Source organism: Rana temporaria, chromosome 11, assembly GCF_905171775.1.
Source record: "Rana temporaria chromosome 11, aRanTem1.1, whole genome shotgun sequence".
Classification (NCBI taxonomy): domain Eukaryota; kingdom Metazoa; phylum Chordata; class Amphibia; order Anura; family Ranidae; genus Rana; species Rana temporaria.
This window is the reverse complement of record NC_053499.1, coordinates 141,923,123-141,949,135: the sequence shown is the minus strand read 5'-3', so window position 1 is coordinate 141,949,135 and position 26,013 is coordinate 141,923,123. Positions and strand designations below refer to the sequence as shown.

The following is a 26,013-nucleotide window of genomic DNA, read 5'->3' as shown; positions in this document are numbered from 1 at the left end:
AAACGTTGCATACACCCTGAAGTATTGAACCACTTTGTGTTAAATAGTTATAAATAAGATTTGTAAACAAATAAGAATGATGACAAAATATCATTTTATAAACTTTGAGATATACAATTTACCAGAAACTACAATAATTTCCCTGTAAAAAAAAAGTGGAGAATATAAGCAGTTAGGCCCTGTACACATGATCAGTCCAAACTGATGAAAACGGAATGAAGGTCCGTTTCATCGGTCCAAATCGACCGTGTGTGGACGCCATTGGTCAGTTATCCTTCGGTCAAAAAAATAGAACTTGCTTTAAAATTTGACCGATGGACCCCTAACCGATCGGTCAAAACCGATGGTTAGTACACAAAAGCATCGGTTCCAAACCCGCGCATGCTCAGAATCAAGTCGACGCATGCTTGGAAGCATTGAACTTCATTTTTCTCTGCACGTCGTTGTGTTTTACGTCACCGCGTTGCACTCGATCGGTTTTTGAACATCAGACCATCAGTCAGCTTCATCGGTTAACCGATGAAACGGACCTTCAGTCCGTTTTCTTCAGTTTTGACTGATCGTGTGTACAGGGCCTAATACGCAAACATATAGAAATACCTTATTTATCGGCGTATAACACGCACAAGCGTATAACACGCAACTTCAATTTAGGTGGGAAGTTTCAGGAATTTTTTTTTATTTTTAAATGAACCACTTTGAAGCAAAATAATGGTCAGTGTCCATCAATGCAGTCTGATTGGTGCCCATCTGCAGCCTCAATGCAGCCTGATCTGTGCCCATTTGCAGGCTCAATGCAGCCTGATCTGTGCCCATCTGCAGGCTCAATGCAGCCAGATCTGTGTCCATCTGCAGGCTCAATGCAGCCTGATCTGTGCCCATCTGCAGGCTCAATGCAGCCTTATCTGTGCCCATCTGCAGGCTCAATGCAGCCAGATCTGTGTCCATCTGCAGGCTCAATGCAGCCAGATCTGTGTCCATCTGCAGGCTCAATGCAGCCTGATCTGTGCCCATCTGCAGGCTCAATGCAGCCAGATCTGTGTCCATCTGCAGGCTCAATGCAGCCTGATCTGCGCCCATCTGCAGGCTCAATGCAGCCTGATCTGTGCCCATCTGCAGGCTCAATGCAGCCAGATCTGTGTCCATCTGCAGCCTCAATGCAGCCTGATCTGTGCCCATCTGCATGCTCAATGCAGCCAGATCTGTGTCCATCTGCAGCCTCAATGCAGCCTAATCTGTGCCCATCTGCAGGCTCAATGCAGCCTGATCTGTGCCCATCTACAGGCTCAATGCAGCCTGATCTGCGCCCATCTGCAGGCTCAATGCAGCCTGATCTGCGCCCATCTGCAGCCCGTCCTCCCATCAATGCAGCCTGATGCCCATCTGCAGCCTCACCATCTCTCATGCAGTGGAGGAAATCAGTGACCCATCATCTCCTATTTACTCGACTCTCAGTCGGCAGTCACATACACACAGTCCCGCCTCCGCCATTGGCATTGGACCAGCTCCTGTGATTGACAGAACACTGGTCCAATGCCGGTGGCGGAGGCAGGACTGTGTGTGTAAGGTCAGAGCCAAGTGAGAGACAATTATACAGGAGATGACGGCTCTGTTATTTCCGGTGGCACTCGGCGGCACTCGTCCCCCTCCTTCCCCTCAGAGGTACACTATTGGCGTATAACACGCACCCGTGATTTGCTCCCTATTTTCAGGGGGAAAAAGTGTGTGTTATACACCAATAAATCTGGTAATTGACCCCCCTCTGGGGACATGTATTAAAAGCTTAATGTATACCATAAACCATTTATTTACCATATCCAAATTTAGGTCACATGATTCATCTGTTCTGCCCAGGGCTACCACCTGAGCTTCGGCTCACACGTTCTTCCATCTAATGCCAGCTTTAAGATACTACAGGAGATTCTTTGAGCTGCAGGCAGTCCCTGGTTTTCTGTTGGTTGTTTTCTTGGGTCTGTTAGCGCTTGTTTGCTGTGTTGCACGCTCCTCAGTTGGACTTTTTTTGGATGTTGTGGATTTGTACTCCATGTAAAATGCTGTTCTTGGAGTCTACGGAGGGGCACACCACTCTGTATTTATGATTGTGCCCTTGGTACTGCTTTGCTACAGAACTGAAGCAGGCTGTATCCGTGGCTGGCCTACAGTTTACCAGGGTCCAGGGTCGCCATCAGGAATTATGGGGCCCCTTACACAGCTTCAGGTATGGGCCCTCCTGGAGCAGAGAACCGGGGGGGGGGGGGTGGGTGCTGCCACCTAAAATTGAGAAGCGGGGGGGCCCTTTACAAAAAGAGGAGATAAAGAAAAATATATATAAAAAAGGGGGGGTAGCCATCCGGGGCCCTGGGGACCTCTGGGCCCTTTAATAAAAAGAAATAAAAAATATATATTTATTTATTTTTAAAAAAGGGGGGTTGCCATCTGGGGCCCTGGGGACCTCTGGGCCCTTTAATAATAAAAAAAAATATATATATATATATATATATATATATACACAAATTATTATTTTTTTTTATAAAAAGAAATTACAAAAAAAGGAGGGTTGCCATCTGGGACCTCTGGGCCCCTTACAGGTGTACTGCCTGTACCCCCCTGATGGCAACCCTGCCAGGGTCCAGTTCATCTATAGAGGGTAATATAACCCAAAAGTTAAAGACTTCCTGTGTCCCTCAACAGAGTCCAAGAAAATAGAAAATTGTATCAAATACTTATCGTAATTTTCCTTTCCTGAAACCAATCCATGGCAGCATACTGCCACGTGTACCACATGTATGCTGCCATGTTGGCACCAGGAAAACAGAAAATTGTATCAAATACTATCATTTTCCTTTCCTGGAACCAATCCATGGCAGCGTACATGTGGTAGTATGCTGCCATGTTGGCTCCAGGAAAATAATTTTAAGGATGAGTACAAAAACCCTTTTATGCCAGTGATTGGGCAGAGGTTTTAATTGATGAAGCCGTTAGAGTACACAACACTCAGATGTGTGACCAGACTGCCAAGATGGTAATGGTGGACTGTGGACCGGACGAAAATCGTCCCAGAGCAAGCCTAACAGGTGATCCAAATCATGAACATCTTTGATTTGTGAATTTCCATGGTGCTGGTTAAAACTGCTGTGATCTACAAGCTATGTGTTCCTACTATGACCTGATTTTCCCCCAACCACCAATCAGATTCAGATTTTATAGGCCAGTCTAATGCTGATTGGTGGGAGTAGAATTAACTTTAGTTCTGAAATCACATAAACTCTATTTGATATGAGCCATTTTCCTGGAGACACATATAACCTACATGACATTTATGAGTGGTGCACTACACTAACTAGACTCTCTAGACTTTGCTTTCGGCTGACATTTGGTTCTTTGTGTCCAGGTGGTAACATTTGTGAACATGAATCTGATGATGGTGGCGATTACAGAGTTGGCGCTGGTCATCCTGGAGAACGTCCTGCAGAGTAATCTCAAGCTTGGAGCAATGGTCAAACAAGAAGTTCCTTTGGACCGACTTCTTACTTTACTGCAGGTGTAAGTCAGACTGAAATGTGCATGATACTGCATGGAGGGAACATACTGACACTGCATGGAGTGATAGAGCAGAACTATAGCAGAAATATGGTATTGTAAGAACACAATAGTTCCACTAACATAATACATTCCTTATATCAAAGTTCTTTATTATCAGTAGTAAAACAATGACTTTTATCTGCCTCGAAGAGCCAGAAAGTGAGATTTGCTGTCATGGATATGCAGTAATGTTTGTCTGTCAGCTTACCTCCTCCATGTGTTCACCTGGAGGCCAGCCACTCTCACCTGGCTGCTTAAGTAATTCCTTCTCTAGCATGGCTCCCCCCCAGGCCCTATCGGGGAACTCTGTATTAACCTGTGCACTGCAAGCCAGCTGTGCTGATCAACAGTGTTTGTTAAGCTATTGTGTGTTTGAGTTACTGCTTGCCGTGTGCAACGTCAGTCTCTGTTTTACCGATCTTGGCTTGTTCTCGTCTATGCCTGTCTGCTTGTGACCTTGACCTTTGGCGTGTCCTTTGTTTATCCTTGTCTGCTTGTCACCCCGACCTTTTGCTTATCCCCTCACTATCTCTTGTATCTTGAGCTTCTGCTTCCCCTCTATCCTCTATAGCCTACTGTGAGCTGGGCGACTCTGGGGACCGCGACCTGGATCCAGTTGAAGCCCAGTCCATCCTCGCCACTAGAGGCTCTGGTAAACACCTGCTGGATCTTAGACTCTGCTCCCTGGGGGATCCCTGTTAGTGCTCCAGTTGAGCTGCCTTCCTTAGCCACCCAGTGTTCCGTCCGCAGCAGTCAGCCGTAGGGTCCACTAGCTTAGCAGTGCACTCCTGACCCCAACGGTGTGCATCTGTCACCTGACCGCAGGTGACCTGACAGTTGCTCTAGGCAGGCTTCATTGATGATTACCTTTCATAGTAGCTTGAGGATAGGTGGTCGGTGTTGTGGTGTATAGGTAAAGTATTGGGGTATATAGGTTAGGTGATCAGTGTTGTGGTGTATAGATTATGTATTTTGGTAAAAAAGAGATGTGGTTAGTGTTGTTTTGTATAGGTTATGTATTGGATTATAGAGGTTAGGTGGCCGTGCCACAGGCTATAGATTAGGTATTGGGGTATAGAAGTTACGTGGGTGGTGTTCTGGTATATAGGTTAAGTATTGGGATATAGAGGTTAGGTAGTCAGTGTTGTGGTGTATAGGTTAAGTATTGGGGTGCAGAGCAAATGAAAGCAAATTAAATATTCTCCAACTACTGTTGTTTAATCTTCTCCCGGAGAACAGAATGACTATGAGCTTCAGCCTGTAGTATGTTAATGTTAATGTTCGGTTTGGGTAAATTTGTAATGTGGTTGGAGTTGGATCCCTAATTGTCAATTTTTTTGCAGGTCTAATCAGCCCCTGCAAATTAAGGTGATGGCTCTGCTTGTGGCTCTGCTCCAGAAAGCTGGGAATAAGGAGCGAGCGGTAAGAGCACCCATGGGTGATGGTTGTGTGTCTGGGAATATAGAGTAAGTAGTAAGAGAGCACATGGATGATGGCTGAGTGTCTGGTGATAGAATGTGAGCGGTAAGAGAGCAAATGGATGATGGTTAGGTGTTTGGGAAATAGAGAGTGAACAGTAAAAGAGTGCATGGATGATGGCTGAGTATTTGGGGAAAGAGAGTGAGTGGTAAGAGAGCACATGGATGATGCTGAGTATTTGGGAATAGAGATTGAGGTTTAAGAAAGCACAGATAGATGATGAGTGTGTGGGAAATAGATATTGAGCACTAAGAGAGCCCATGGACGATGGCTGAGTGTCTGGGAAGCCTGGATAAAATGTGTGTGGCGGCCTCCCCTTATATATTGTCTGTGGCGCCTACCCATGGGCGTCCGCTCCATAGGGCAAGGGGGGGCAATTGACCCCCCCCTGGAAAATCGAGAAGGTGTTGAAGAGTCTCTTGGCCGCAGGCTGTCTGAGTGGTCCCGGGCCGGATGTCACTCAGACACAGCGAGCAGAGTGAAGCCGCCTCCCCCTCCAGTGTTTATGTGTACACTGGGGGAGGGAACCTGCTGTGACCCAGCCATGCTGATGGCTGATCTGAGGTACTGAATGGGATGGAGGGAGGGGAAGTCCGTCTGTGCTGAAGGGGGGGTTTGTGCTGAATGGGGGTCCTTATGTGCTGAAGGGGGGGTCTGTGCTGAATGGAGGGGTCTGTGCGGAATGGTGGGGCTGTGCTGAAGGGGGGTCCATCTGTGCTGAAAAAATTTCAGCGGACGCCCATGCGCCTACCCCTTATATATGTGTGAGTGTGTGGTAATTACTGACAGCAGCAATAGCAGCTGCTATTTACTAGCTGCATATTACAGGTGACCCAACTGTTTCCTCTTCCAGGACATGCTAGACTTTCTGTGGAAAAAGAATATGAGGCAGTTCATCCATAAGGTGAGTGTTATGTTCATTCCTCTTGTACAGAATCCCCAAATATTTCAGTAATCTGTAATATTCTCTCTCTGCAGCACATTATTCATGGCTGGCCTGTCCTGGGAGATGAAATGAGCCATTACCTGTATGTCTTGCAATGTCTAAGCCTAGGCCTGTTAGAAGATCGGATGAAGACTCCAATGGACCCCAATGATGCTGTAAGAATCCCGCAGGGAATGACCCCAGAGGTTGGGACCCTGGGATGATGTACTTGTGTACTTTCTTTGATGTCTCAAATGACTCGTATAGCCCTAATATAGCTATCCAAGAATAACATAAGCAGGTCTTCCAGCAGTCCCAGCTCTCTTCCAGTGCACCCATCTATCTTCCCGAAGTTCCCAGCTGTCTTCCTGCAGTCCCAGCTCTCTTCCAGTGCACACATCTATCTTCCAGAAGTTCCCAGATGTCTTCCTGCAGTCCCAGCTCTCTTCCAGTGCACCCATCTATCTTCCCGAAGTTCCCAGCTGTCTTCCTGCAGTCCCAGCTCTCTTCCAGTGCACCCATCTATCTTCCAGAAGTTCCCAGCCGTCTTCCTGCAGTCCCAGCTCTCTTCCAGTGCACACATCGATCTTCCCGAAGTTCACAGCTGTCTTCTTGCAGCCTCAGCTCTCTTCCAGTGCACCCATCTATCTTCCAGAAGTTCCCAGCTGTCTTCCTGCAGTCCCAGCTCTCTTCCAGTGCACCCATCTATCTTCCAGAAGTTCCCAGCTGTCTTCCTGCAGCCTCAGCTCTCTTCCAGTGCACCCATCTATCTTCCAGAAGTTCCCAGCTGTCTTCCTGCAGTCCCAGCTCTCTTCCAGTGCACACATCTATCTTCCCGAAGTTCCCAGCTGTCTTCCTGCAGCCTCAGCTCTCTTCCAGTGCATCCATCTATCTTCCAGAAGTTCCCAGCTGTCTTCCTGCAGCCTCAGCTCTCTTCCAGTGCACCCATCTATCTTCCAGAAGTTCCCAGCTGTCTTCCTGCAGTCCCAGCTCTCTTCCAGTGCACACATCTATCTTCCAGAAGTTCCCAGCTGTCTTCCTGCAGCCTCAGCTCTCTTCCAGTGCACCCATCTATCTTCCAGACGTTCCCAGCTGTCTTCCTGCAGCCCCAGCTCTCTTCCAGAGCACACATCTATCTTTCCGAAGTTCCCAGCTGTTTCCTGCAGCCTCAGCTCTCTTCCAGTGCACACATCTATCTTCCCGAAGTTCCCAGCTGTCTTCCTGCAGCCTCAGCTCTCTTCCAGTGCACCCATCTATCTTCCAGAAGTTCCCAGCTGTCTTCCTGCAGCCTCAGCTATCTTGCAGAAAATCCATGTGCCTTCTTGAAGTGTCGAATTGTCATTCATCAGTTCCTAACTGTATTCCAGTAGCCCCAGCTCTCTTGCAGTGAATCCATCTACCTTGCAGCAGATCACAGCTCTCTTCCAGCAGTTCCTAGTGGTCTTTCTCCAAATTCTGTCTCTCTTTCAGCAATTCTTAGTTTTCTTTTATCATTTCCCAGCTCCCTTCCTATAGGTCTCTATGTCTTCCAGTTGTTGCCAACTGTCTCCTCCAGCGGCCTCAGCTCTCTAATGCCCTCTAATGCCGTACACACAGTCAGATTTTCCGACTGGAATTGTTTGATGGCAGGGTTTTTTCGGATAATCTGACCGTTTGTACTCTCCATCGGACAATTGTCAGATTTTCCGACAACAAATGTGGGATAGCATGGTTTAAAATTTCCGACAACAAATGTGTCTAAGCTATGACACATTTTCAATGCAATCAGTTCCCTGGTGTCTTCTAGCAGTTCCCACCTCCTATTTAGAAGTTCTAAGCTGTTTTTCCACTGGTCCCAGCTGTCTTCCATATCCTATTCATCATGTCCTGATCATGGTATGCCAGGATCCAATGCTATGATAGAGGTCAGCTGTCAGGGGGCAGGTATTTTCAAATCTCTCCACTTAATTAGTGTCTATTGAATTGTCCTAATTTCTCTCCTGCAGGAGCAGCGTCAACAACTCCAGAACCTTCGACTCACAGCTTTTCCAAATGAGGGGGAAGAAGAAGGTCGCTTTACTATGGACAGACGACATTCAATTTGTGCCAATGAATTCCGCAAACTTGGTTTCACAGTAAGTTCTTACATTTCGAATTGAGGTAAACCTTCTAAATGTATCATTAATCACCAGCAGATGCTGACAATAATTAGGTTGGTCGGTGTTCAGGGGCGGACTGACCATTTGGGCACTCGGGCACTGCCCGAGGGCCCCATGCCACTAGGGTGCCCCATCAGGGTTGCCAGCCTCAGTAAAACCAGGGACAGTATGTAAAATGCTGTGTTTTTAACAGAATCCCAAGATTATAGCTGCCCCGCCTCTCCAGTACCTTTTCAGTGTGTGTGTGTGTGTTTCTATGTGTATGTACACTGTGTGTGTGTATTGTGTGTCTGTGTGTGTATATACTGTGTATGTATACTATATGCGTGTGTGTATACTGTGCTGCCCCATAATCTATTGCCCGGGGGCCCCATAATCTCCTATTGCCCCGGGGGCCCCATGAGTTATCAGTCCGCCCCTGTCGGTGTTTCATCACTGTAGTATGTCCAAGTGTGCATTGTGGGAAGGCAAAGGGCATATCACATGTTCCCCCTATACACAGGACATCTAGCACAGAGTGAAAGGGGGGGGGGGGGTCATGTGTATATTTATATTACAGACTTGTACAGAAGGATGCCTAGCACAAGGTAGGGGGTCTCAGGTGAATATTTATATGACAGGTGTGTATCGAAGAATGCCCTAGCACAGGATGTGGGGTCTCAGGTGTATATTTATCTGACTGGAGTCTAACGGAGGATGCCTAGCCCAGGTTGGGAGTCTCAGGTGTATATTTTTATTACAGGTGTGTACTAGAGGATGCCTAGCACGGGGTGGGGGGTCTCAGTTGTATATCTATATGACAGATGTCTACCGGAGGAGGCCTAGCACAGGGTGTGGGGTCTTAGGTGTATATTCATGACAGGTGTGTCCTAGAGGATGCCTAGCACAGGGTGGGGGTCTCAGGTGTATATTTTTATTACAGGTGTGTACTGGAGGATGCCCAGCACAGGGTGGGGGTCTCAGGTGTATATTTTTATTACAGGTGTGTACTGGAGGATGTCTAGCTCAGGATGGGGGTCTCAGGTGTATATTTTTATTACAAGTGTGTACTGGAGGATGTCTAGCTCAGGGTGGGGGTCTCAGGTGTATATTTTTATTACAGGTGTGTACTGGAGGATGTCTAGCTCAGGGTGGGGGTCTCAGGTGTATATTTGTATGATAGGTGTCTATCGGAGAATGCCTAGCAAAGGATAGGGGGTCTTAGGTGTATATTTATATGACAGGTGTGTACCGGAGGATGTCTAGCTCAGGGTGGGGGTCTCAGGTGTATATTTATATGACAGGTGTGTCCTAGAGGATGCCTAGCTCAGGGTGGGGGTCTCAGGTGTATATTTTTATTACAGGTGTGTACCGGAGGATGTCTAGCTCAGGATGAGGAGTCTCAGGTGTATATTTGTATGACAGGTGGAAATCAGGGAATCCTTCCTCATATACTAAATGTATTTTTGTAAAACAATATTCATAATAAAGTGATATAAAATATCAGTTTTAAAACTTATAAACTTTAAAAAAATCAAAAAACAAAATCCAACTGAACCACAACAATTATGGATTGTCGACAGTCCACAGAACCAGAATCCATCAATAACAGGTACAGTAAAACCTTGGTTTGCAAGCATAATTCGTTCCAGAAACATGCTTGTAATCCAAAGCACTTGTATATCAAAGCCTTTTTTTTACAAGGTATAAAAGAGAAGAGAGGCACCGCTAAGTGTAGCAATAAGTGTTGTACCTTCATTAAATGTAACCATATTGCTACACTTCGAGGCTCCTCTCTTGTTTTGTATACTCATTTGTGACATGACGCTACTCTTATATCAAGACATCGCTTGTATATCAAGGCAGAATTTATTAAAACATTTTGCTTGTCTTGCAAAACGCTCTCAAACCAAGTTACTCTCAAACCAAGGTTTCGCTGAATTTCTGTTTGTGATTTGACACAGATAGGATGAGATTCTGATCCATTTCTTAGATGTTATAATAATCTGTAATCATTTTAGCTTTCTTGAATCTTGTTTAGAACAATGGCAGCCCGTGGCAGGACCTTGCTCTCACACCACCGGGACTATTGGCTCTGGAAAATATGGTGTATTTCTCCACACGCTTGCCCAGCGCTTACAGCCGGGTGAGTGATTGGCCATATAGGATGAGTACCATCAGTAAAGTCGCATGCAGAACATCTAACATAAACTTCTGTTCCGTCCACAGTTTGTCCTTGAAAACAGCAGCCGGGAGGATAAACACGTGTGCCCCTTCGCTCGGAGCAGCATTCACCTGACTCTCGTTCTGTGTGACATCTTGCGGGTTAGAGAGACAGGTAGCCAAGATCTCTTCCTCATCTCTCTGTGTCTTTAGTCTTTTAGGGCCAGATTCTCGTAGAATTACGGCCTTGTAACGTAACCTGTTTATGTTACACTGCCGCAAGTTTTCAGTGTAAGTGCCCGATCCACAAAGCACTTACCTGGAAACTTGCGGCGGTGTATCGTAAACACGTCCGGCGCAAGCCCGCCCAATTCAAATGGGGCGGGTACCATTTAAATTAGGAGCGCTCCCGCGCCGGACGTACTGCGCATGCTCAGTTTTGAAATTTCCGCCGTGCTTTGCGCGATGTGACGTCATTTTTATTGAACGGCGACGTGCGTAACGTACTTTCTTTTTCTCGGACGTCTTACGCAAAAAAAAAAAATTTGAAATTTGACACGGGAACGACGGCCATACTTTAACATGGCTCGTCTAAATTTAAAGCGGTGGTTCACCCTCAGTGACACGATTTTACCATCGAGACAGGCATTGTAGCGCGAGCTACAGTATGCCTGTCCCGATTTTTTTACCCCCGTACTCACTGTGTACTTGTAAATTATAGATTTCGGCTCCCGCGGGGAATGGGCGTGCCTATGGAGAGGGAGGATGATTGACGGCCGGCCCTGGCACGTCACTCTCCCCGAAGACAGCCGGAGTAGGTCTCGGCTCTTCACGGCGCCTGAGCACAGGCTATGCGCAGGCGCCGTGAAGAGCCAAGCCTATTTCGGCTATTTCCGGAGAAGCGTGACGCGCCAGAGCCGGCCGTCAATCATCCTCCGTCTCCATAGGCACGCCCATTCCCCGAGGGGAGTCGGTATCTTCGATGTACGAGTACACGGTGAGTACGGGGATAAAAAAATCGGGACAGGCATACTGTAGCTCGCGCTACAATGCCTGATTTTATGGTAGAAGAATTTTTTTTTTTTTTTTGGGGTTTATAGGGTGAACCCCCGCTTTAAGCCATGTTAAAGCAGCCGTAACTTTGGGACGGGAAAAAACGACTAGCGACGACGTAACGAACGCGAAAACCTTCATGGATCGCCGTAAAAGCTCATTTGCATACCCGACGCTGGAAAACGACGCGAACTCCACCCAGCGGCCGCCAAAGTATTGCAGCCTAAGATCCGAAGGCGTACGAAGCCGTAAGCCTGTCGGATCTTAGCCAAAAGCCGTCGTATCTTGTTTGTGAATCACAAATTAAGATACGACGCGGCAAATTTGAAAATACGCCGGAGTATCAGCAGATACTCCGGCATATTTGTTCTGTGAATCTGGCCCAGAATTTTCAGTAAGTCCAAACTTATTTTTGCTTTATTTATTTGTGGACCGAGTTAGGTGTTGAGTATGGCATGAGGCTGGTATCCTGTTCCAGGTCAGGGGTGGACTGACAACTCATGGGGCCCCTGGGCAATAGAAGATTATGGGGCCCCCGGGCTTACAAATGGCCACCACGCCAGAAGGCATTGCATAGGCAGGGCAGCTAAAATCTCAGGATTTTAACATCAAAAGAATGTCGGTTTTGGACATATCAGGGACAGATGTAAAAAAAACACAGATTTTTACATACTGTCCCTGGTTTTATTGAGCCTGGCAACCCTGATGGGGCCCCCTAGTGGCATGGGGCCCTTGGGCAGTGCCCGAGAGTCCCAATGGTCAGTCCGCCCCTGTTCCAGGTCATCAGTTTTCAGAATGGGATCTGTAAAACGTAATTGAATTTTTGTGATATTTCAGCTTCGGAGACAGGCCAAGGCTTTCAAGCTCTCTTCTATGCACAAGACCACTTCATGCAGGAACTATTCTCTGTCTGCATTCACGTGCTGAATAAGACATGGAAGGAGATGAGAGCCACCCAGGAGGACTTTGAGAAGGTATCTGTCTCCTTGTTATGAGCTTCTCGTGTCATTAAGTCTAATTTTGATCTTCTCATTTTTGTGAGCTTGTTGTTCTTCTTTGCCCAGGTGATGCATGTGGTGAAGGAGCAGATTTCTCGCACTCTTGCCCTCGCACCAACTACGTTGGACTTTTTCAGGACAAAGATTTCATCCCTGAATTACAGCGAGATTCTTCGCAGACGTCAGGAGGAGAGGCTGATCCAAGATGAAGCACTTTCCCCACCTGTGATGTGAGAAATGCACCACAAAGCCAACTTAAAGTGAGCCTGACTAAAGTGCGGGCACCTCGTGATGACTGACAGAAAACCTGTGCCAAGAGGAACAGGAAGATTGCCATTAGTGATTTCCTTCTGAAAATGCTAATTGCCTGTCAGTCATGCCTGATCCCCTGACTTTGGTGATTTCTGGCCTGGAGCCTATTATTTGCATATTGTTCCAAGCCAGTGATTCGAGAAGAGTTTAGAGTGTTCGGCAGTGACAATTTTCAGGAGACGGGGTCTACAATTGTAGCTCTTCATGTTTCTCTCAAGCATAGGTTTCCTTCAAAGTACCGTATTTATCTGCGTATACCGCGCGTCGGCGTATAACGCGCACCCCAAACTTAGAAGGGAAGTTTAAGGAAAAAAAAACTTACATTTTTCGGTGTCCGTCTGCTGTCTTGCCCGGCGTTCATCGGCGGCCTTGTCTGGCGTCCGTCTGCGGGCCATCCAGCCTTGTGGGTGTCCATCTGCGGCTTTGGAGGTGTCCATCTGCTGTCTTGCCGGATTTCCTGTGTCCTGCAGGCGGAGCCGAGCGTGGCCGAGCCTAGCCGAGTGCGCAGTACACTCGGCTCGATCTATGTCGGCTTCTCTCGCGGTCCTGCGGGCGGAGCCGAGCCTAGCCGAGTGCGCAGTACACTCTGCTCGGTCTATGTCAGCTTCTCTCGGCTTCTCTCGCGGTCCTGCAGGCGAAGCCGAGCCTAGCCGAGTGCGCAGTAAACTCGGCTCGGCCATTGTCAGTGGCGCTCAGAGACATCGGGATTGGCGTATAACGCACACCCACGATTTCCCCCTGATTTTAAGGGGAAAAAATTGCGCGTTATACGCCGATAAATACGGTACTTATTTTAGTACAGTGGTTCTCAACCTTTCTAGTGCTGTGGCCCCTTGATAAAATTTCCCAAGTTGTGGGGACCCCTAACAGTAAAAATATTTTCGTAGCGTGGGTTGTCAGCACCCACAGAAAGACAGGTAATTTGCGCCCCTAAACCACAGATATTTAGCGCTCCCGGAGTCCCTTCAACTCGTACAGTATAAAAAGCCCTTATGGTACATTTAAGGATGTACCACTCTTTCTCTTTGTTCTCCTTTCTTTCCCTTTTATCTCTCTGTATCCTAATTTCTTGTTTTTTTTCCCCATCCCTCTCTCTAGCCGTCTTTCTTGTTCTTTCTCTTATTCTTTCTCTCCCTTTTTCTTTGTTCCTCCCCCACTATTCCTCTACCTTCCATGTATTCTCTATTTTTATTCCTTCTCTTACTCCTTGGTGGCAGGGGTGGGGAGAATGGGATGAGTGGCAGTGCTGGGGGGGGTGGGATGAGTTCCGGGGCTGGGGGGGTGGGATCAGTGGCAGTGCTAGGGGGGTGGGATCAGTGGCAGTGCTGGGGGGGGTGGGGGGAATGGGATGAGTAAAAGTGCTGGGGGGGTGGGATGAGTGGCAGTGGGGGGGGGGGGGTGGGATCAGTGGCAGTGCTGAGGGGGGTGGGGGGAATGGGATGAGTGAAAGTGCTGGGGGGGGTGGGATCAGTGGCAGTGCTGGGGGGAGTTCTGATCGGCCAACTTAGGTGCTCTTGATCAAGATCATCTGCTGATCTGAGAACTGTAGTGGGGACATTTAATGACAACGCTAATCACAGGCAATGTTACTCACTGTGTCCCTGGCTTCACTGTGTCGCCCACTTTATGGTGTCTCGCAGTAGTGACACCTATGCTGAATCAGCAGATAGGGTCTCCTCCAGCCCCTCCCACTTCACATTCCTCACCAGTCACCAGTCAGCTGACCTCTAGTCCCTGCCCCCCAGCCATGCCATGAACTGAATGGGCGACTGCGAAGAGGCTGAGTGGGGGGCAGGCCCGTCGGAACAAGACAGGCAAAGCAAGCAACTGCTTGGGGCCCCGAGCTGGCCTGGGGCCCCAGCCGCCGCAGCTTCCTATAAATGTTGCAGCCTGTAGCATGGCCGAGCTCCTCTTGCTTCCTCCTGCAGTCCGGCCGGGTACCATAACCGCGCGGTACTGGAGATTTAGTTTCCTGTTCCCGGCCAGACTGACATGAAGTGCACACACTGAGTGCTCAATTCCTTTTCAGTCCAGCCCGGAACAGCAAACTGAATCTCCTGTACCGTGCGGACACTAACATTTTCCATGACCGCCCCTCATCATGACATACAGAGGAGACACTGACCACACTCCGGTAAATGGATTTACAAACTTTACTAGACAGTAATACAAATCAATGCAGTAATGTCGTTTTCGGCAGCCCCCCTCCAAAAAAAATAAAAAAATTCTGTACAATCCACATCCCCCCTCCAAAAAAAAAAAATCAGTAGCCAGCCCCCCCCCCCCGCTTCTTTGCTTGGGGCCCTCAAATTCCTTCAAACTGCCCTGGTGGGTGGCAGCGGGCTACAGGAACAGCCCAGCTGGGTGGCCACAGGCTCCAGGGACAGCCCTGCTGGGCGGCCACGAAAAGGCTGGGAGAGCGGTGCGGGCTTCAGGAACAGCCCAGGATTCGGTGACCCCTGGCAAATTGTCATTCGACCCCCAGGTTGAAAACCATTGATTTAGTATTTAAACTGATTTCTGATGGGGGCCCCTGCATTATAGACCCAGACTGAGTCTGTGACTTCTAGTTCTACTTCTGTCCAAGCTCAGGAAAGGTTTATTTTAATCTTGCCTCCTGAACCCCCAGGGTCTGGTATCCAATATTTGAAGACCAACACAGGAACGCCATAACCACAGGGTGCAGCACAAATTTCAGGTCAGGTTCAGTTTAAGCCTGTGCTCAAACATTACACTTATAGTTGTCATTTATGACACTATTCCTACAGAGATTGGAGGCGTATCGATGAGTCAGAATGAAGTCTATAGGTCATAGATAAGGAGATGTCTGTTTATTTATAAGGCTTCAGCTTGTAAAAGACAAGTATGTACAGCAAGCTTCAAACAGCACCATTCAGGTACCATTCAGCCCCAGTTTGGGGGGGTCACACGTAGATCCAGAATTCACCTTAGGCTCCATGCACAGGAGATTAACCACTTCAGCTCCGGAAAGGTTTTACTCCCTTCATGACCAGTCCAAATTTTGCTATTTAGCACTGCACTATTGGTACTTGCGCGGTTATGAAATGCTGTACCCAAACGCAATTTATATCATTTTTTTCCACACAAATAGAGCTTTCTTTTGGTGGTATTTGATCAACTCTGGGTTTTTTATTTTGTCAATTTAGCAAAAAACAAACAAAAACTAATTTTTTTTTACTTTCTGCTATAAAATCTCTTTTTTTTTATTTATTTTTTTAATCAAATCTTTAATAAATTTTGGCCAAAATGTATTCTGCTACATGTCTTTGGTAAAAAAAAAAATCCCAATAAGTGTATATGATTGATTGATTGTTATACTAGTAATGGTGGCAATCAGCGGGACTGTCACGGAACACAGCTCCATGTTGTTTACATTCAGAGAGCTGTGTTTGGAGAAGCTCAGAGCAGATCACCAGGTACCAGCGGTCAATCATCGGCCGGGACATGGTGATTGGCTTGTACTGTGACAATTCTCCTTTAGGCCAGGTTCACACCTATGCGAATTGAGTGCGGATTAAACCGCGTCCAATTCGCAGGACATTTCAAAATACATTGTTTTCAATGAGGCTGGTTCACATATGTGCGATGCATTCGCACTGCGCATTGCCTCCAAACCGTGTGCGGTTTTTATGTCTTGCGGTGCGAATTCAGTCCCATTATCTTCTAGGGGTACGCATCTAATTCGCAGATGTGTTCAGTTCTCTTCAGGAATTTCTCTCATTCAGCTCAATACACTTCTCCCCCACTCTCCTCTCACCCGGAACTTCTCCCAGGTCTCCAAATTCCCATCTAAAACTTTGCTAATCTGCTGAACACTTCTCTTATCTCTCTGCAGAGATAAGAGAGCTGAAATTCGCACCGCACTAGTGTGATTCCGGCCTCAAAGTGGAGGTTCACCCTAAAACAATTATATACCATTACATCCAGCATACTTCCGACATCTAAATTGGTATTTTCCCCCCGGCTTCCGGGTCCTGGCTCCCGCGGGAGTGGGCGTTTCTATTCAGAGGTTAGATGATTGACGTCTGGTGAAAAAATTCCCCTGGCGCATAAGGCGCGTCACCAGTTTTTCGTAACTAGCCGACCTGCGAATCAGCTCTATATGGCGCCTGCGCAGTCAGCTCTTCACAGCGGGCGCAGGCGCCGTATAGCGCCGTATAGAGCCGACTCGCAGGTCGGCTGGTTACGGAAAACTGGTGACGCGCCTTATGTGCCAGGGGAAGTTTTTCACCAGACGTCAATTATCTAACCTCTGAATAGGAACGCCCACTCCCGCGGGAGCCAGAACTCGGAAGCCAGGGGGAAAATAACAATAAAACGGTATGTACGGCAAAAAAAACAGCATACTGTGGATGTTGGAAGTATGCTGGATGTAATGGTACATAGATGTTTTTTAGGGTGAACCTCCGCTTTAAGGGGCGTGGCAAGGGGTGTGTCCTATGCCTGCATACTTTTGCTGATAGGTGTCCCCCATTCCAAAAAGTTGGGAGGTATGCATCACTGCTCCCTGCAACATTGAGGACCCCCCATCTTTAGGTGAACATCAAACATCCTGACTAGCTGCTTGTTGATAATGACAGTCGCCACCCCATCGCCCATATTGCACCCGTGTTTTCCTTTAACACTAAAAAAGCCATGCTGGAAGCTTGCTGAGACCTTTCCACGTGCTTTGCAGAAGCTTGTGAACCAGACAGAGAAAATAACAGCAGCCAGCAGCAGATTGATAAATCTCAACTTTTTGTCTTTTATTTAGGGAACTAAGAGAGCAGCTTCAACCAGAACTCCTGAACCTGATCAGACAGCAGAGACTCCACTTCCTGTGTGAGGGCACCAAGTTCAGGAAGGTCAGCAGTCGGCGGAGGCAAGGTAAATGTTGGCACAAGCGACACTACCAGAGGTTGGGACTTACTAAACTCCAGTTTGATCTATTAACCACTTCAATACCGGGCACTTTTACCCCCTTCCTGCCCAGGCCTATTTTTAGGTTTCAGCGCTTTCGCACTTTGAATGACAATTGCGCGGTCATGCAACACTGTACCCATATGACATTTCTAAATTTAAAAATTAGATAAACATTTTAAGAAATTTCACACAGATAGAGCTTTCTTTTGGTGGAATTTAATCACTTTTTTTTTTTTTTAGCTAGATAAACAAAAAAAGGCTAAAAAAACAAAAACACATTTTTATTATTTTCTGTTATAAAATGTTGTAAATTTAGGCCAAATTATATTCTGCTACATTTCTTTTGGTGAAAATAAATCAGTGTATATTTTGCTTATATTATTTAGTCTGTAGGAAAGTTATAGAGTCCACAAACTATGGTGTATATCTGAAAAGTGATTAAAACTCATTTCATTTCTCGAGGCCCAAAAACGCCATGGCCCATACAAATACCCCCCAAATGACCCCTTTTTGGAAAGTAGTCTGAGTCTGAGGTAATTACCGGTAGTAAGAGGCATGGCGTGTCCGGCGTCCGTCTGCGGCTTCGGGTGTCCTCTTCGTCGGGTCCGGCGTCCTTCTGCTGTGTCCTCCCCGCTTTCCCGCGCCGAGTTTGAACACTGCGCCGGCATACCCAGCGCAGTACACATTCGGGGTATAGTCGGGCAGGCTCGGCTACTTTCGCGCTCACGTCCAGGACGTGAGAAAGTAGCCAAGCCGCCCCGACTATACACGAGTGTACTGCGCTCGGTATATGCTGGCGCAGTGTGCAAACTCGGCGCGGGAAAGCGGGTATCGGCGTATATCGCGCACCCACGATTTTGCCCTGATTTTCAGGGCAAAAAAGTGCGCGGTATACGCCGATAAATACGGTAATTATTAATCATAAACTAAAGTAACCCCCTAGAACAAAACAACATACGTAACCTTATCCAAGCAAAGTATCCTGTTGGATATGGATAGCTTGGTGACAATCTTTTAATGTCCCACTAATTCCAATGTTTGCACAGTGCCTGGGGTGATAAAATACTGGTGGCAGTTTATGACTTCTGTCTTATTCCTCATTGATTTATTAATTGAAGATGTGTAATACTCCTGGATTAGCAAATCTTTCCCTTATTCTAGATAAACTCTGGTTCTGCCGCCTGTCCCCAAACCACAAAGTGCTGCACTATGGGGACTTCGAGGACAACATCGACAACCCTCCAATTGAAATGCTTGCATCAAAAAGTGAGTTTATTTCTACTATAAGTATGATGGGGTCTAAGTGAAAACTTGGTTATCAAGGAATGATAGGCTGGCAACCTTAGTGGCCCCCCAAGCTACTTTGCTGCAAAATGATATCACATCACCAGGGTCACCCCATCAAGGATAGAGACATCAGGGATCAGGCAGACTTTGAAGCATGCAGAAGTAATCGCAATAGCTGGAATGGGCAGTCAGCAATTGAGGCAAAGGGGCAGATCCACAAAGATCTGCCCCGGCGCAGCGTATCTGAGATACGCTACGCCGCCGTAACTTACTTCTCTTTGGTTCGAATCCAGAAAGAATTTGCGCCGTAAGTTACGGCGGCGTAGTGTATCTCTCGCGGCATAAGGGCGCGGAATTCTAATTGGGCGGGTAGGGGGCGTGTTTCATTTAAATGAAGCGCGTCCCCGCGCCGAACGAACTGCGCATGTGCCGTCCCTAAATTTCCCGCCATGCATTGCGCGAAATGACGTCGCAAGGACGTCATTGTTTTGACTTGGACGTAAATTACGTCCATCCCCCGATTCACGGACGACTTACGCAAACAAAAAAAAAATTCTAATTAAACGCGGGAACGACGGCCATACGTAACATAGCAGGTTTAACTATACGCCACGAAACAGCAGCTTTAACTATACACCGGAAAAAGCCGACTAGAGACGACGTAAGAGAATGCGACGGCCGCTCATACGTTCGTGGATCGTCGGAAATAGCTAATTTGCATACTCGACGCGGAAAACGACGTGAACGCCACCCAGCGGATGCCGAAAAATTGCATCTTAGATCCGAAGGCATACGAAGAGGTACACCTGTCGGATCTAACCCAGATGCAGTCGTATCTTGTTTTGAGGATTCAAAACAAAGATACGACGCAGGAAATTTGAAAGTACGCCAGGGTAAAAGTAGATATGCCGGCGTACTCGCTTTGTGGATCTGCCCCTAAAGATATGAGTAGATCCAGTATAGAGCAAGGCAAGAAACAATATTCGGGCAAAGTAGGTAGCTGGTGCGAATTGTCAGCACAAGCCACGATAAAGGAAGAAGTTTAAATACCCCCCTTGGCTTGTATGCATGCCAAGTGGAATGCACTCCAACAAATGCACACTCACATCTACGTACACAACCTGCCATCCAGCAGGGACATGACATGACATGATGGCCCAGGTCCCTGGATGTACAGACACCGATCCTAGAGGAAATGTATCAAGAGGCGATATGTGGGGAGATTGTATACTGAGGAGGTGACAGATTATTGTTGCGGGTGGGAATGGTGGGGGGGGGGCTGTATACTGAAGAGGTGACAGATTATTGGGGTGTGGGGGGACTGTATACTGAGGAGGTGACAGATTATTGTTTCGGGAGGGAATGTGGGTTGTATACTGAAGAGGTGACAGATTACTGGGGTGTGTGGGTGGACTGTATACTGAGGTGACAGATTATTGGGGTATGTGGGGGGTCTGTATACCAAAGAGGTGACAGATTATTGTAGCGGGTGGAAATGAGGGGGGGGGGAGCTGTATACTGGTATACTGAAGAGGTGACAGATTATTGTAGTGGATAGGATGGGGGGATTGTATACTGAGGAGGTGACAGATTATTGTAGCGGGTGGGAATGAGGGGGGGGGGCTGTATACTGAGGAGGTGACAGATTATTGTAGCGGGTGGGAATGAGGGGGGGGCTGTATACTAAGGAGGTGATAGATTATTGTAGCGGGTGGGAATGAGGGGGGGAGCTGTATACTGAGGAGGTGACAGATTATTGTAGCAGGTGGTAATGAGGGGGGGGAGCTGTATACTGAGGAGGTGACAGATTATTGTAGCGGGTGGGATTGTATACAGAGGAGGTGACAAATGTTTGGGGTGTGTGGGGGGGGTTGTATACTGAGGAGGTGACAGATTTATTGAGGTGTGTGGGATGGGGGGGGGATTGTATACTGAAAAGGTGACAGATTATTGTAGCGGGTGGGATTGGGGGGGATTGTATACCGAGGAGGTGACAGATTATTGGGGTGTGTGGGGAGGGGTGGGGGGTGGGGTTGTATACTGAATTGGTAACGGATGCCTTTTTCTCTTTTTAGTTGCAGTTGCAGATATAAAATATATTCTGACGGGAAAGGATTGTCCTCACATAAAGGAGAAAGGTTCAGGGAAGCAGAATAAGGTGAGTTCTCTGGATCTATGAAACGTTGTATGGTTTTCATACTGACATCGATAAATCTGCTCAGCATTTTGCCATTTTATTTCTACACTAAATTGCTGCATATGTACAGTATATAAAAGCCATTATAAAGGAATAGTAGTGATAAAAAAAGCCCTTGTGGATTTAATTATCCTTCTTTGGGGGTTAATTCTCCTTTAAGGGGGTGTGGCAGGGGGCATGTCCTATGCCTACACATTTGCTGTTAGGTGTCCCTCATTCCCATCTCAAAATGTTGGGGTACAGTTCCTGCCAGTTACCCCAACAATGGGGCACAGTTTCTGCCAGTGACATCAACAATGAGGCATTATTTTTTCCCACTGATGTTGAGACATTTTCTACTCCCAATATCCACAGTCTGTCCCCCCCAAAGGTCTCAAGGACAGTAAACTGGCCCTTTAGAAAGATGTTCACTTGCTGCCCTATATTCAACCGATTTCCAAGTGCCATTGTAATGAGCTAATCAATGTTATTCACTTTATTAATCACCGGTATTGTTATGGCTGATTGGTATATATTCATTTTGCATACTCGAAATGCCTTTGCAAACCCAGATATTATTGTAAAAGAAGCAGCGATATCATCACTGTGCTGTACATAGCCTGTGGAGAGAGCAGAGCTGTGGGAAGAACTCAGGAGGCTCCGCCTACCACAGGTTGCCAACAGAAAACTACATGAGGGGGCGGAGACCAGACCAGTCACTCTGCACAAATAGAGAGAGCAGCAGTGACTGGTCTTTATTACAGAGAGTTTCACATTGGATTACTGCAGAGATCTGGAAGAAATTCACAAAGCACACAGATAGCTAGATTCAGAGAGGGTGTCCTAACTTTGCGGCGGCGTAGCGTATCATGTTTACACTACGCCGCCGTAAGTTAGCGAGGCAAGTACATGATTCTCAAAGTACTTGCCTGCTAAGTTACGGCGGTGTAGCGTAAATCGGGCGGGCGTAAGGGCGGCTAATTCAAATTTGGCTGATGGGTGTGTTTTATGTTAATGGAGCTTGACCTGAAGTGATTGACGTTTTTTGGGAACGGCGCATGCGCCGTCCGCCTACATATACCAGTGTGCATTGCGGCAACGTACGCCGCACGGGCCTATTGGTTTTGACGTGGACGTAAATTCCTATTCACGGACAACTTGCGCAAACGACGTAAAATTTCCAACTATTTGATGGAATATCTTTAGGCCTGATAATGCGTTACGTAAACGGCGTATCTGTACTGCGTCGGCCGGGCGTACGTTCGTGAATAGGCGTTTCTACTGATTTACATATTCTACGCCGACCGCAATGGAAGCGCCACCTAGCGGCCAGCCTAAATATTGCACCCCAAGATAGGACGGCGCAGGCTGTCGTATCTTAGATAGGTTTAAGTGTATCTCAGTTTGAGAATACACTTAAACTTAGGTCGGCGCAGATTCTGAGTTAGGTCGGCGCATCTACTGATACGCTGACCTAACTCTTACTGAATCTAGCTAAGAGATTTAAGAAGACTACATATGTCAAATGGATTTAGCTTTAAGGAAAAGGCATCAAGAGAGAAATATGCAGTCCGTCATTGCTGATCTCACAGAAATGCTAGTTGTATCTCTGTCATACTTCGTATTTTGTCAATAAAAAGTATGTAACCAGTGAAGTTAGAGTGAAAGGAGAAATTGTATACTGCTGAAGGAGATGTGGAGGTGTTGGTAGAGGCAGTGGGTGGATTTCCCAGTAGATAAAGTTTTGCTTTTTTCTTGGCAGAAACCATTATGAGTAAAAAGAGTACAACTGAAGGCTGTGTAAATTTTGTCTTGTTGTCTTGTAGGATCTCATGGATCAAGCCTTCTCCATCTGCCATGACGTGGACAGTTGTTTGAATTTCATCGCTCCCTCATCTAATGATGTAAGAATGAACAGACATTGCGTACTGTAGAGATAGGGTTGAAAAAGCGGGGGTGGGGGGAAGGGAGAGGCTGACCTCTATTTGGGAGATGTGGGGTGGGGACAGAGACCATACTCCATAGTGGAAATGTGTGGCAGAGATAGAGTCTGACCTCTCTAGAGGAAGGTGGGAATGGAGGCTGTTCTCAGTATGGGAGATCCAAAACAGGGATGAAGGCTGACTTCTTTAGGGGAGATGAGAGGTGGGGACAGAGATCCAGCCTCTGTCCTCATGGCACCCCTCCTCCACTGGGGTTAGTCTCTGTCCCTGCCTTACGTCTCCTCCATTGAGGCTTACCTCGTTAGGCAAGGGGTGGGAATGGAGGAGTGGAGCAATGATGCAGGCAGGCCTTTGTGAGGGAGAGGTGAAGCGGGGACAAGGGTGGACTTCTGTAGGGAGACTTGGGGCAGTGACTGAGGGGGGACCTCCATAGAGCAGAAGTGGGGTGGAGGGCAACCCCTATAGGGGTAGGGCAATGACAAGGGGTGGGACTCTGAAAAGGAGATGTGTGAGGGATGGAGTTGGGCCTCTGTAAGGAAGATGTGAAGCAGGGACAGGGATGGACTTCTGTGGGTAGACTTGGGGCATTGACTGAGGGGGACCTCTGTAGAGCATAAGTGGGGTGGAGGTGGAGGGAGACCCATATAGGGGTAGGGAAATTACAAGAGGTGGAACTCTAAAAGGGAGATGTGTGAGGGATGGAGTTGGGCCTCTGTAAGAAAGATGTGAAGCAGGGACAGGGGTAGACTGCTGTAGGGAGACTTGGGGCAGTGACTGAGGGTGACCTCCGTAGAGCATAAGTGGGGTACAGCTGGAGGGAGACCCCTATAGGGATAGGGCAATGACAAGGAAGATGTGTGAGGGATGGAGTTGGGCCTCTGTAAGGAAGATGTCAAGCAGGGACAGGGGTGGACTACTGTAGGGAGACTTGGGGAAAGTGACTGAGGGGGACATTCACTCTGTTGAGGAGGAGTGGGGCAAGGACAGAGGCAGGCCTTTTAAGGGAGATGTCAAGCCGGGGGGTGGGGGGGGGGGCTTGGGGTTAATGTCTGTAGGAAGGCTTGAGGCATTGACTGAGGGGGGCCTTTGCAGGGGAGAAGTAGGGTAGAGATGGAGGGAAACCTCTATAGGAGTGGGGCGCTGACAAGAGTTGGGACTCTGTAGGGGAGAAGTAGGGTGGAGATGGAGGCACACCTCTATAGGAGTGGGGTGTTGACAAGAGGTGGGACTATGTAGGGGAGAAGTAGGGTGGAGATGGAGGGACACCTCTATAGGAGTGGGGTGCTGACAAGAGGTGGGACTCTGTAGGGAAGAAGTAGGGTGGAGATGGATGCACACCTCTATAGGAGTGGGGTGCTGACAAGAGTTGGGACTCTGTAGGGGAGAAGTAGGGTGGAGACGGAGGCACACCTCTATAGGAGTGGGGTGCTGACAAGAGTTGGGACTCTGTAGGGGAGAAGTAGGGTAGAGATGGAGGCACACCTCTATAGGAGTGGGGTGCTGACTAGAGTTGGGACTCTGTAGGGGAGAAGTAGGGTGGAGATGGAGGGACACCTCTATAGGAGCGGGGTGCTGACAAGAGGTGGGACTCTGTAGGGGAGAAGTAGGGTGGAGATGGAGGGACACCTCTATAGGAGTGGGGTGCTGACAAGAGATGGGACTCTGTAGGGGAGAAGTAGGGTGGAGATGGAGGCACACCTCTATAGGAGTGGAGTGCTGACGAGAGTTGGGACTCTGTAGGGGAGACGTGTGAGGGTGGAGATGGAGGCACATCTCTATAGGAGTGGGGTGCTGACAAGAGATGGGACTCTGTGGGGGAGAAGTAGGGTGGAGATGGAGGGACACCTCTATAGGAGTGGGGTGCTGACAAGAGATGGGACTCTGTGGGGGAGAAGTAGGGTGGAGATGGAGTGACACCTCTATAGGAGTGGGGTGCTGACAAGAGATGGGACTCTGTGGGGGAGAAGTAGGGTGGAGATGGAGGGACACCTCTATAGGAGTGGGGTGCTGACAAGAGATGGGACTCTGTGGGGGAGAAGTAGGGTGGAGATGGAGGGACACCTCTATAGGAGTGGCGTGCTGACAAGAGGTGGGACTCTGTGGGGGAGAAGTGTGAGGGTGGAGGGTCTCCATATAGCTGAATGAAAGATGACCCAATTGTTTCTTGTCTTTGTACAGTTCTGTATGTGGCTGGATGGGCTTCATGCTCTGCTCGGGAAAGAAATGCCCAGTGAACGGTGCCGCACCGATCTAGACCTACTGCTCAATACTGAACTGAAACTCAGGTTACTAGACTTGGAGAATATTCAAATCCCAGAACATCCTCCACCAATTCCACCACGGCCTACGAATCATGACTACTGCTACCACTTCACTTCTGCTGAGGCTTGACACCCAACAAATCAATGCATGCATATAGTCTGCCAACATTAAGTAGAATTTAGAATAAATACACTGTATGAATGGACGAAGGATGAGTACTACTTCTAGTATTCTTACTTATGTTTCTTTCATTGAGGTCGGGTGGGTGTCTTCTTCTACAATCTCCTGCTATGGTCTTTATGCCCCGATCTTACTCAGCAGGTCCTAATTTATCTCAGCCTGGAACCATTTGATTTCCCGATCTCGTCAACAGACACCTCGTCTATCATCACTTCAAATATCGGACAGAAGGAAGCGCCATTTATAGGAGCAAGAACGTGCAATAGTCTTTGTGAAAGACAAACCCCACAAAGAATCAATACTATGTATATTTGTGCAATAAAATCTGTAATGAATGTCACATGGGAATATTCATTCTAGTTCTGTACAATGACACATCTCTACTGTCTTAGGCAGGGCCGTCTTAATAGCATCATGGGCCCCTGGGCAAAGTAATGCTCTGGGGCCCCTACAATGATGACAGTGCAGGTAAACAGACATCAAGTCAGTAGGAGGCAGACTGCCTCCCCTGTGTATCTATCACTCTCAGTGCTATCATGGGGCCCCCAATTTCGGGGCAGGGTGGGCTCAAGGACCAGCTGCTTTGGGCAAAGTGCAGGGGCCCCCCATGCAG

At 47.7% G+C, this 26,013-nt stretch overlaps 1 protein-coding gene across 1 annotated transcript in view; it reads left to right on the top strand.

The window, feature by feature from the left end:
* ELMO3 (engulfment and cell motility 3) overlaps positions 1-25,740 on the top strand; it is a 39,412-nt gene extending 13,672 nt beyond the window's left edge. Inside the window, exons 8-21 of the mRNA XM_040329219.1 lie at positions 3,392-3,543; positions 4,926-5,004; positions 5,915-5,965; positions 6,040-6,162; positions 7,972-8,100; positions 10,145-10,249; positions 10,333-10,441; positions 12,157-12,293; positions 12,384-12,547; positions 17,404-17,516; positions 18,714-18,818; positions 20,915-20,997; positions 22,842-22,919; positions 25,137-25,740. Coding sequence (XP_040185153.1) covers positions 3,392-3,543; positions 4,926-5,004; positions 5,915-5,965; positions 6,040-6,162; positions 7,972-8,100; positions 10,145-10,249; positions 10,333-10,441; positions 12,157-12,293; positions 12,384-12,547; positions 17,404-17,516; positions 18,714-18,818; positions 20,915-20,997; positions 22,842-22,919; positions 25,137-25,349 — 1,641 coding nt within the window. The 3' untranslated portion in view covers positions 25,350-25,740. The remainder of the gene's footprint in view (positions 1-3,391; positions 3,544-4,925; positions 5,005-5,914; positions 5,966-6,039; positions 6,163-7,971; positions 8,101-10,144; positions 10,250-10,332; positions 10,442-12,156; positions 12,294-12,383; positions 12,548-17,403; positions 17,517-18,713; positions 18,819-20,914; positions 20,998-22,841; positions 22,920-25,136) is intronic.
* The last annotated feature ends 273 nt before the right edge of the window (positions 25,741-26,013 follow it).